Raw genomic sequence first — 12,538 nt, 5'->3', positions numbered from 1 at the left:
TCTACGAAACGGATATCCTGTATTTTATAGAAGAGCAGTATCCTATACACAGTCTACAATCTGTCTTGGATAGTGATTTTCCCAGTCCATTTTTGCGTACATCCATTCTATTCTCTTTAATAGCTGCGTCACATTACATAATTTACATGGCCAGTCCAATATTGATGGACTTTTAGTTGTTTTCAGTTTGGGGGTATTTTGTTTGTTTTTTTGTTTTTGGCCTCTGTTACAGATAGGCTGCAATGTGAACCTCTATATACATGTGTAGAGCTATATATACATTTCTAGACGTAGAATTTCTGGAATGAAAGAGATGCAAACTTAAAATATTGAAAGATTTTCAATCAATCTAATCTGCCTAATCAACCTTCAAAAATATTCTATCAAGTTATACTCCACTCATAGTGAAACATTTATTGGGTTTCTATTATGTGCCTGGTATCATGCTGGAGGTTGGTTGACAGTATGTATTTACATTTTAGACAATACCAAAAACAGCCTGAGAGAGATAAGAGTGGAGCTCAAGTATAACATTTCCTCACAGTATCAGGCATAGGGATCTGTACCTGTTAGAAAAACTATGAATCCTGCCACAAGTGGGAGAGCAAAAAACAGCATGTCCTACAGTAGGTCTGAAGGTATAATAGCATACTAAATTCCATTCTTATTTATAATAACAAGTGTTTTTTTGTTAGTTTTACCTTTTAGTTTCTAATTTCTGAAAGTATCTTACATACACTGTTAGTAATCTTCACAACCATTTGAGCTGGGTAAACTGAGTCAGGAAGGTCAGAATTATTGAATGAACGAATGAATGAAGGAATGAGTAAAAAGATCACTAGCTTTAACGTATCTGGGACAGTCACAGTCTAATCAAGTTTCAATCCACAAGCATTTATTCACAATTCTGAAAACTTCCACATAATTACAAATGGGACAATACTAGTAAAGTACTGTTTGGATAAAGACAAGATACAAGTGAGCACAACATAGTTTACAAACTTACAATTAGGCACATTCAATTTGGTGCTAAGTCATAAAATATTCTTTTGCAATTTATGAAAAATATCCAATAGGCATGTAATGGCCAAAAAGTACAACTGATAGAAATATCTATAGACATGACAATGTACAAATTGTGACATAAATCTATCAGAAACTAGAAAATCTATGTTGGCCTTATAGTTCCAGCTTGCTAAAAGATACAGGCTTTGGGTGGGAACACAAACAAATCGAGACCTGGCCATAACAGGGTTTCCAGAAAGTATGGGAAGTAGCAAAGAGTAGGCCTCTCAATGGGAGTGGGTGCAACATGAGATGAAACAATGCCTTAATGGGTATGTAGTATGCTGGGATGGAAAATATAGGAGCAAGGGATATTTGGAGAATCAGACAGCTAAGTATTTGACACTAACAAGATCGACCAGTATCCCATAGGGCCTCAGGTACCATGCAAGGGTTTGAGGGATTCCAGTATTTAATTAAATCACAATGTGACAATGGGAAGAATTAAGGAGAGCCTCAGGGATAGATGAACTGGGGATGTTACACCAAGACATGTCTCAGTTAACCTGATGGGTTCAAAATGCAGGAAGTGGGTATATGGGACAAGACGATACCCTAACTCTAAGAATAAAGGTTTAGGTCAGGGTAGGGCCTGATGTTCCTAAGTGTTGAAATAGAGCTCTTTAATTTCTTCCCCCGACATGTAAGATTCTTTTAGAGGTTAAGATGAAGCTGAGCCTGCAAGCTAAAGTTTAATGGCTGGAACTAGGGAGAGCAAATAAGTTACGTAGGCTTGGAACCAGGAAAAGCCTAACTTAGGGTTTGCCTCAATAGAATTGAATGTTGGAACTGAATATTTTAATATGTAAACATTTTACTGATCCCAAAATGTGTCTTAACACACTTCCCCCAATCTCACACCACCCACCCTGACCTGCAGTAGCTATGGGTCCCTTGATTTCCATGGAAATATAGAGAAAAGAGACACTGATCTGGCTTGCAGGTATTTAGTAAGATGTTAGCCTCACATCACATACTAGTATCATGCAAGTAGGCCATCTGAAGTAGGAAGCTTAGGGGAAAAACCGTGAGAAAAACTTAAAAGCTTAAGCCACATCTCTATACTACAACACCTTTCACAATTTCTCCTCAGATAAGCATCATCCCTATCAGTGAAACAACTCATATCTCATAATAGGAAAAACAGGCCTAAAAATTAAACGTGTGTCTTTGGAGGTCCCATCTATGGGATATCTTCCTGGTACTAGAAAAGTCCCCAGAAATATCAATCTTTGCACCCCTCCCTGAAAGCTTAGCACCAAGGAAAATGACTAGATCCATAGATTTCCTCCCTCAAACCGGCTAACCTCACATATAAATCAACAGCAACTCAGCCCTTACTCACATTATCACAGTCACAAGAGTGCTTAGGGAGAAAAGCACTAACCACGGGAACTAAAACAGAGGCAATCCAGGCCAAGTTGGGCTGATGGCAGATATCTGCTCCTTACGCTTGGGTGCATAATGCGACTCACCACAATGCCTTTTTCACAGACCCTTTTTAAACTTTCTCCACAAAATCCAACAGGTCAAGTTCGTTCATGATGCTTCAAGATAAACAATCGTCATGAGAAAAACATGCAATATGTCTTACAATGTTTGAGTCCTTAAAAATATGACAAGGAAATAACCATGTAGACAAAACCAGAGCATTGTAAAAAATGTGTATTCTACAAACATACCAGTGAATTCTATTAATAAGGTAATATGACATAAAATAAAATGAGAAATACATGTAAGACTGTTCTCTTTAGTGTACAGAATTCATGGCAGTTGCTGCAATATCGAGCTACTTATATCTATGACTGTCTGTTCTGGTTATACAAAATGAGGCCAAAGTGTGTCAACTTGTTTCCCACAGAAACCAAAAACTCTACATGAATCTCTTTTCTCCTGGGCCCTTTCACCTTATCTGCTCCCAGTTCTCCACCAATGTCCTCTTCCTTCCCTAATTATTCTCCTCTTCATTTTGCTTGGCCTTGCACCCAAGCATGCAAGACAGAGAATCCTAGAGGACCAAAATTCTAGAGTGGCTGTTTGCAAGGGGGAGGGGATTACAGTACTGCCACACTGTATATACTTCTGTGCAAAGAAAAAGTTACAGTATTCAGAATGTCTCTCGCATATAAAAGAGCTGGATGGTAGGATACCTGTGTGGCCCAAGGAACCAGAGGTAGCAAATTATGGGCAAAAGAATTGCAACCAAAGGCTGGAAGAGGAAAGGTCTGCAACCAGCTCTGTCTCCTAGCTCTCTGCTATTTGCTTCCAATGGGCAGAGTCTATTTTATGAAGCATCAAGCACTGAAAAGAAGACTCCTCCTGCTGGAAGTTGACAGCAAGTAACATCCACGAGGGTAAGAATGCAAGATCAAGGCTTGTCCTAGAAACAATGCACATAATGGAAAAAAAAAAAAAAGAAAGCAGAAGAGAAATGTAAGTCCAACCTGGCCCAGCATAGCGCAGCCCAAGGAAGGTAGGAATCAAGGAGAAGAAGCTAAAAGAGAAGAGCCTTGGACCACAACATTCTCCACAAGGTACACTCAACAAACTGCACCCTACTCTTTAACCAAGTTACAAAAAGAGCTTCTGAATCCCTACTTTTGCTCCTTAAAAGCTGCTATACGTTCACGAATTAGGAAGGTATGATTTCAGAACAACTGTAATAGTTCAAAGTAGATGGCTCTTTCATTCCTAAAGATATTAATTAAATAGATATATATATAGCTCTAAGTATATGATACATAAAATATAATACTCTGTAGAATACAAGTTAACTGTTAGTTAATTATATTAATGAACATGTGTAAGAAATGTTGCAATGTTTTCCCTAATGTAAGAGCCTGGGGGAAGTAAAGTAACCAGTGACCACTTTACTGGACACATGCTCCGTTCAGCTGCAGCCACTCAGACATCCTCTGGTGTTGTCTCCTCATCCGTTGTATCTGCAGTTGACGTTTTCTCTTCTTCTCTGACCATGTCAGGTAAGGAAAGAAACTTTATAAAGTTTTTCATTAGATTTATTTTGCCCCTAAATTTAGTAGTAGATTCTAAATAGCATGGAATAATGAGGGAAAGTATTGAACTAGAAATCTGGAGACCTAATTTCACTTTTGACTTTGGCATTTACTCTCTGTGTGACTTTGGACAAATCATTGACTGTCTCACAAAGCCTAATTTTGTCGTTACCTGTGAGGTTAGGATACTACACTGGTTGATCATTCTGATCCCTTTCTTTTCTAATATTGAGCCTTAAAGGGTACCCATGTAGAAAATGAAATCAGAGACTTCTCAAGCGTGTTTTAACATAAACACAGAAAAGCCAGGTGACATAGAAAACTAGCAATATATACCAAGATGTTTCATCTCTAATTGTCTCCCTCCACTAATAATTCGACTAGTTGAAAAGAGAATATAGGGAGAGAGGATGGAGAGTACTGGTCTAGAGGGAGGAACAGAGTCAAACGTAAGGAACTTTAGGATTATTTTCATCAGCACAGGCCAACAGGGACCAAGAGATAGGAAAAAATATAAGAATGAAGAGGGAAAGCATAGAGGAGCTCTCAAGAAAAACGTAGTTTGCAATGGAATGTTGATGGGAACCAAAGATTTTAAATTAAAGCAGAAACAGCATAGAGGGAATTCTGCTCAGAGCAGGGCAAAACAAAGTTCATTGTGGCAAATCCTTATTTTAACAGACTAAGAAGGAAAGTAAGGACAGAACAGGGTATCACCAGGAACAGCAGCTTATCGGAAAAGTCATACTCAGTTTTTTTTTTCTTTTATTGCCTCTCTGAATAGAGATGGCACTTGACAGTTTTGAATGTAAACATTTTAGAAATATGTTCTAGAAATGATGCTTCCTATATACAAGAAACCAAAGTGGTTATCTAGGGGTTTGCATTTCAATGTTTTATTCTTTCTAAATTTTGAGCTATGTAGACTTTTTACCAATTAAAAATTGTAAATGATATCTTCTAAATTGAATCAGAAAGACTATTTCCTTTGTGTGATATGTAGGTTCTAAAGCAAGGTTGCTTTTCATCTTTACAGTTCTTTCCCTCCTAACACAGAGAGCACATTGATCAACAGCCACCGTTCGTTTTTATATCTTAGCTACCTAAGAAGGAAAAGAAAAAGTCAAGCCCCACATCTCTAATACCACATTGCGGGAATTCCCTCGCGGTCCAGTGGTTAGGACTCGGTGCTTTCACTGCCAGGGCCAAGCGACGCGGCAAAAAAAGAGAAAAAATTTCCCCATTTATCTAAAACAATATTGTGGAGTCGTCTGGATTTTCTTACATTTGAAAATCTTTTTTAATTGGATTCTAATGATGATGGTTCTTTTAGGTTTTGGGATGTCATCTTCTTACATATTGAAGATGATTATATTCTAAGTTCTAGGATAAATATGTAAAGCTTCTTCATACTTTTTAAGTTTCTTTTCTGCTTATTATATATTTCTATTCTTTGAAATATATATTTCTAGCAGGCTGAACACCTGTTACTTGCTGGGTAAAAATATGTAAGAGCAGAATAATGAAAGTTTTTACACTTATTATTTTGCTGTCTGCTTTGTACCAGTTTTCATTGAAATACTTGTCTATATATATGTGGCTACCTATACATTCACATTTATTGCATTTTGTTCCTTGTTATGCATTATTACTGATGTATCTTCTCTGTCTGTATGTATTTGCTAGGAATTCATTCAAAATCACCTTCTATCGTGTGTTTTGATTAATACTATTCATGAAAATGGAGTGGGCAAAATTCACTTTCATAATATTGACTGTATGGTACAGAATGTCATTTGTTAATAAATTCATTATGCTTTGATACTTGCCACATACCCCAGTTTTCATTAATAACTATGTATTTCTTTTTCATTATGTAATATGTCTTTCATGATTTTTCTTTGTCTTTCTAGAACTTATTGTATCTTCCTCCATATAAATCATATGCAATATATCAGTTTATTCATGTATTAATTATTACTGCTATTATTATTGGTGGTGGTGTTATAACCACTTTACAGATGAGCAATCTGAAATAATCAGATAACTTTTTTCTTTCCAAAAGCACTTAAGAAAATCACTTTTGGGTAATCATTTTGAGGCTTGAAGAGGGTAAAAATGACTCTTCAAATTTACCAGTTGGACTGAGCTATATGTGAACTCTAGGTAATAGCGTGGGAACTGCACAAGCAAAGTGAGACACTGAAGATTACAATGGTAATAGCAGTACTGTTTTCTAACAGCCAAAAAAAATGCCTATATTATAAGTTCTATTTCTCCTGCTTTCTGGCAGTATCATGCTCAGAGTAGCGTCCTGGCAAGGAAGTCAGGATACTTAGGTTCTGAAACCTGGTAAGGAAACTAACATAATGAGAGAACTTGAACAAGTCAACCTGACCTCTCTGAGCCTCAGTTTCCTTCATCATGAAATGAGACTGTGAAAATAGAAGTTCTCTAAGACCTCCTAGTTCTAAAATGCTTCCAGTCTAGGAAATAGCATAGAAGTAAATACTAGTGCAGGCTGAAGGGAAAGATAGGGCAGGGAGAAGGTTGCTTCCATCCTAGAGAACAATATCTGAACCATACCACTTGGGTCTTCTGCCCATCTGTGCCCAAGATGGGAGCACAGGCAGTTAATACAAAAGAGTGTAAAACTGCTCAGTCCTTACAACCATCATAACTGTCTGATTTTTGGTTTCTCAGTAAGTATTGACATTAAAGGTGTCCTGATAGCAAGAAGCTTAAGATAATGCTGTTCCTCAAACATAGTGAGAATTTATTAATCTCCCTGATTTTTTCATCACCCTCTTGTTCTTACAGAAAATTGCCAAAGTCCATCTGTACTTGGAACTCTAAATTCTCTGCAGCACTCTCTTCCTGTGGTGAGCAATGCAGCTCCCCTAACGGGAAGTGTCTGCAACTTCTCCAGAGTCTCTGCTCCTGCCGTCAATTCGGCATCAGCTACTGGTACCTCTTTCCAGAAACTCATGGGTAGTGCCGACCTTCACCAACATTCTAGCACAAGTATGTTATCTGGAATTACTGACCAGAGCCAGATCTCCACTTCAGCTGCTTCCTATCCAGGTGTCTTTGAGTGGGACATCACAGAAAGCACTGAAAAGAATTCTTCTTCACTCGGAGACTTTACTCTGGCACTCACTGACCAGCACACAGCTGCTTCCTCCATGTTTATGGCAGCCCAGTATGATAAAACTGCAGACACCAATAACATGGTCCCTCTATATCCATCACTTTCTGCCAGCCTTGCTCAGGGAACACCATCTCAGATTCCAAATCAGGGACATAGCCTGTCACTTCCCTACCAGGAAGGAAGCCATGGATATTACTATAACCAAGGCACATTGGGGTCTTTACTGTATGGAGAACTTGGCTCCTGCCTGCAATCCTATGGCTCTGTGTCATACACAGGCAGTAGGTAGGGCCTCTGTGCAACCAGAAATGGTAATGATACTAAAGGAGATTCAGCCCACAAATATCTTACCACCAGATTCCACCTCTGGAATCTACTACACTGTGTCTGCTCAACGCATCACAGAAACAAGTTTTCAAGGTGAGTACAAACAGCAAGAAAGTTGAACAATGAGGTCAGCATTCAAAAATGGGGTCAAATCTACAGCTGGGAAGTGGTGTATAGACAGGTAGAATTTAGATCCTGAGCCCTTAATAACCACTACCTTCGCTCAGTGCTCTCTGTTTTTAGGCTCTACAAAAGAACACGTAGGGCTTCCCTGGTGGTGCAGTGGTTAAGAATCCGCCTGCCAATGCACGGGACATGGGTTCAAGCCCTGGTCTGAGAAGATCCTACATGCCTTGGAGCAACTAAGCTCATGTGCCACAACTACTGAGCCTGCATTCTAGAGCCCGTGAGTCACAACTAGTGAAGCCCACGCACCTAGAGCCCATGCTCTGCAACAAGAGAAGCCACCGCAATGAGTAGCCTGCACACCACAACCAAGAGTAGCCCCCGCTAGCCGCAACTAGACAAAGCCCGTGCAGAACAATGAAGACCCAGTGCAGCCATAAAAATACATACATAAAATAAATAAGTTCAAAAAATAAATAAATGAAAATAAATTGAAAAAAAAGAACACCTAATGCAGGTGGGAAGGTGGGAGGGACACTGTAAAGGTCATCTATGCTCCATGTACAAGAACCCTGAGAGCATACCAATAGGTACCACATTTTTCACTGCTGTAGCCGATCATTCCCCCTGTACTACCACACTGTATCTCTCCCTTCCCTAATCTACTGCTAGAGTCTCTTTGGAAGGTGTTTCAGAACTCTTGTTATGATAGTGCCAGTTTAACTGTCCTCACTTCCTTAATTTATACCAGGATTTAACACCTTAGGGTCTGAGATCCTGTCCAGAGCAAGCAGGCTAAGACTCTGTCTTTGTTTATCTATTTCATCAGGAAGGGCTCTACTCCCTCTCCTAGTTCATGGTGTGAAGTGTTCTTAGCCTCTCAGGAAAGTGGGGAGAATTGAAGGGGCTCTATATGAGAATGCTAGGCTTTGTAAAACATTTCATTTTTGAAAAATAAGACTCATTTTTTATTTCACTTATAACAATCCTGTGAAATACAAAGAAAACCAAGAATCAGTGACATGAAATGATCACCAGTAAGAATTACAACAGTCACCACTTATCTCGTAGCATAGAACACTGTCCATGATCCTTAAGAAGAGTTAGTAGAAATGCCTTTCCCATCTTGCCCCTAAACATGAACACAGCAATAATGTACTTTTCAAGGCACATGATTGCTATGTTTGTGTTTAGGAGGAGCCTCTTACTTATCATGGACTGACTTTTACCTTGATTGCTTCTTAGGGATGGAGACTTCCCTGGTGATGAAAAACTCCCTGGGATTGCAACCTCCAAGCCAGACATCTGTGTGACACAACCTCAAGGACTCCCCAAGTCCTGCAGGAGCAGAAATATTCAGGTACTTGAGAGTAAACCACCACCTGAAGTTGGGGACATTTCAGGGACAGCTCCAGTCCAGAGTGCCAGTAGTCTCCTGGTCTTGCCTGGAGCTCCAAGCCAGGGACAAATAGAGAGTAAGAACTTGGAGGATATGAAAGCCAAGTTTTCAAAGCCTCTGGATGCCTACCAGATCCCAAGAGAAAACCAAGAGCCTCCACTACTCCCTTTAGAAATCCCTGATATTCCAAAGCTCCTGGCCTTCACTGATCCCCTCAGCCAAGAGGAGCAGCCTGGTTCTGAAAATGCTGATCTGGGAAAGAACAGCCTGAGTCTTGAGGACCTAGGGACACTTGAAAATGGGATGGAATCTAGCAGTGATTTTGTAGACATTACTACACTGGTGGAGGATAGTCACCTTCCCCAGCCCTTTAATTCTTTGAAAGATCTTCATCAATCCAAAGGTCCCAACATGATCAAAGCCAAAGACACCAGAGCCATTAAGGTGAATCAGGTGCAGGAAAAGCCAAGTGTCATAAAGGTTCCCTCTGATCAACCCAGGAAGAACAAACATAAAGCCTCTGAGCCTATCAGTGGTGCTCCCAAGGCCAAAATCCAGCCAAAGAATCCAGAGTGCCTGTTAGGGGGAGAAGTGGTTCTATGCAATGCTGCAGTCAGTGACAGGGCTCCTGTGAACACGGCCAAGCATTCTAAAGGCCAACCTCACAAAGCTCCATCCAGAAAAATCAGCAAAACTAAGAGCCATGGGCAGGAAAAGACCAGAAGGACCAGAGGAAGAAAGAAGGCTGAAGAGAAGAAGCAGTCAGGGAACAAAGTCAAGGCAGAAGAGAAGCCAACAATTCCCCAGATGAAGCGAAAGGAACACCAAACTGAGCTTATCCAAGAGAGCTTTAAAAAGCCTCGAACCTCCCTAGGCATGCGCATGCTGGAGTCTGTGAAGGTTTTTCATGCACTGGGGGAGAAGAATGATAAGAAAACTGGGCTCTCTTCCTGTCGGGTCTTGGAAAATTCAAGCAACCCTAAAGACCGCCAGCCACCCCCACCTATCCAGCCATGGCGGCATACCCCACGTGAGGGTAAGAGTCCTGAGAAAACTCAAGTCGAAGCCCAGAAACCAGGCAGGAGTGTTGAAAAAGAGTGTCCATCCATCTCCATCCCAGTATGAGCTGCCTCCTCCTGGGAAGGTCAAGTTGACACCTCTGCCTTTTTCGGCCTGGGAGAAGGCTCAAGCTCGACCTGCTCCACAGAGGCCACAGTCTCTGGCCTCACATCGGCCTGCTGTGGCTGACCGTGCCCAGCCTGCTTCTACTAACTCAGCTCAAAGTGCTGCAGTCAGTTCATCGCAGCCAGCTCCTGCCTCTTTGCAAGGTCCTGCCAAACCAGCTCAGCCAACTGTGACCAACCCAACCCAACCGGGTTGGACCGCCCATATCCATCCTAGTGTCCCTCAGTCTGCTGCTCCTAGGCCTGCACCCTACAAAACTTCATCTTGCACTTCTCTCCAGCGGGAGCCTGTTCCCCCTGCTGTGACTAAGCGCCAGTCCCCACCCAAGCTCCAAACCCCATTTCTACTCCATGACTTCAGCAAGCAACGTATTCCATGGAGGGAACCCAATGTTCCTGAGCCAGTAATGTCAAAGCCCATAGGAATAAGAGCAGAGGCCATAGCAAGAGGCCATGAAGAGGCCGGTCAAAAACAATGTGAGAGTGCTGCCAAATACACCTCTTTGGGGAAACTACAATTTTTCATTGAGAGGAAAAAAGAAATGGAAATTGCTGACTACTACAGATATGTAAAGTAAGAGCTGCTAGGATTGTTGGTGCCACCTTGGTTACCAGCTCTTCTTCCATATATAGATAAGATAGGTATAAATTTCTCTATTTATTTTCGTATATTTTAAAACAATAAATCTGAATAAATAAATGTAATGGAATTAATAGATGAGTAATAAAACTTTTGAATTTTGAGATGCTGCTATCTGTGGCATCTTTTATTTTGATGGGGTTGGAATCAAAGTCTGCATGAGAAAGGAAGGACTGAAAGTTGGATGGGAGAATGAAGGAAAGGGGAGGAAAGGGGTAAAAACTGAGGAAAGTGGTAGGAACTTGGCCCAGGGCTAGGAAGGCTAAAAGAGATTTATGGATTTATGAAAGGAAGCAGGACTGAGGATGAAATGACAGAAGTAAAAAGCAGGGTCAGAGGTCAGGGTTGAAAGAACAAAATTTTAGTGCAGTTGAAGATGATGGAAGGTGAGTCTAGGTTTACTAGGAGAAATAGACAAAAGTCTCTTGGGGAGGTTGGGCCTTAAGTCGCACAACCACCACATAGGTATTTAAGAAAACAAGAAGTTCAGGACACATCTCTGAAAGGTTTGAGTTGCCTTATGCAGGTGTGATTATAGTGGAGGAATAGGGAAATCTATCAGAAGGGTGGCTAGGCCTCAGAATTATCATAGGGGCAGCTGACGACAGAGGCAGAGCCAAGGGAACTGCTGCCTCAGGAGGCCCACGAATAGGGCCTGGTATGTAAATCACCATGTACTCAACACCTAAGCACCAGGGCAGCTAATGCACTATTCACTTAATCCTGGCAACGACAGGCAAGGCCAGTATTCCTGTGCCACTTCACTTAGAGATGTACAGCACAGGGCTGAGGTCACATCGCATGTGAGGTACAAGGCCTCAATCTGAGGCCCAAATGCCTCCGAAGTCCTCAGTATTTGCAAGTGACCATAGGCGGCCAACTTGGCTTTCAGAGCACAGCATCCTGAGGTTACTGGTGGACGAGATCAGACTTCTGGACAGGCCTAAATACTAACTTGAGGGGCTTCCTTCATTGACCAGGGGGCGTGCCGCCTTCTGTCAACATCACCGTCAACTGAAATGCACGAGAAAAATCTGATGGAAGCGTCCACTCTCATGGGTGAGAGCGGTGGGGGCACGGGCACTGGGCAGCTGCTCCAACAGCCACAGGACGCCGGCACCCAGCGGTTCAGGGCCTCCCTGTGAGGCCTCGTGGGGCAGCTTGAGGCAGTGAGAATGGGCGAGAGCGGCAGGGGGTGGGCGTGAAAAGGAATGCAGTGGGGCGAATGGATAGATGGAGACAGTGGATCGTGGGCAGTGACCATAGGAAAACTGGCAATTTTCATTTTCAAAATTATTTTTTGGAGATGTCATTCACATGCCATAAAATTCACCCTCTGCTTCTCTTGTGTGTCTTGCCTAGAGAAGATCCTTTAGCATTTGTTTTAAAGCTGGTTTTGTGGTGTTGAACTCTCTTGGCTTTTGCTTGTCTGTAAAGGTGTTAATTTCTCCATCAAATCTGAATGAGATCCTTGCTGGGTAGAGTAATCTTGGTTGTAGGTTTTCCTTCTTCATCACTTTAAATATAGTCTGCCAGTCCCTTCTGGCTTGCAGAGTTTCTGCTGAAATATCAGCTATTTATCTTATGGGTGTTCCCTTGTGTGTTATTTGTTGGTTTTCCCTTGCTGCTTTT

The 12,538-nt window shown here is 41.5% G+C and overlaps 1 protein-coding gene across 1 annotated transcript; it reads left to right on the top strand.

The window, feature by feature from the left end:
- Positions 1-3,946: 3,946 nt before the first annotated feature.
- On the top strand, positions 3,947-12,051 carry LOC308627571 (uncharacterized protein C2orf78; the record flags this gene model as incomplete). The annotated part of the gene is given in 7 exon segments (XM_081253881.1): positions 3,947-4,046; positions 6,900-7,516; positions 7,518-7,650; positions 8,929-8,985; positions 8,988-10,189; positions 10,191-10,835; positions 11,887-12,051. Coding segments are annotated over 7 exon segments (2,919 nt in total).
- Positions 12,052-12,538: the final 487 nt, after the last annotated feature.

This window comes from Mesoplodon bidens, assembly GCF_964165515.1.
Source record: "Mesoplodon bidens genome assembly, chromosome: 14".
Lineage (NCBI taxonomy): Eukaryota > Metazoa > Chordata > Mammalia > Artiodactyla > Ziphiidae > Mesoplodon > Mesoplodon bidens.
The sequence above is the reverse complement of the archived record's forward strand: the minus strand, read 5'-3'. Positions and strand labels throughout refer to the sequence as shown.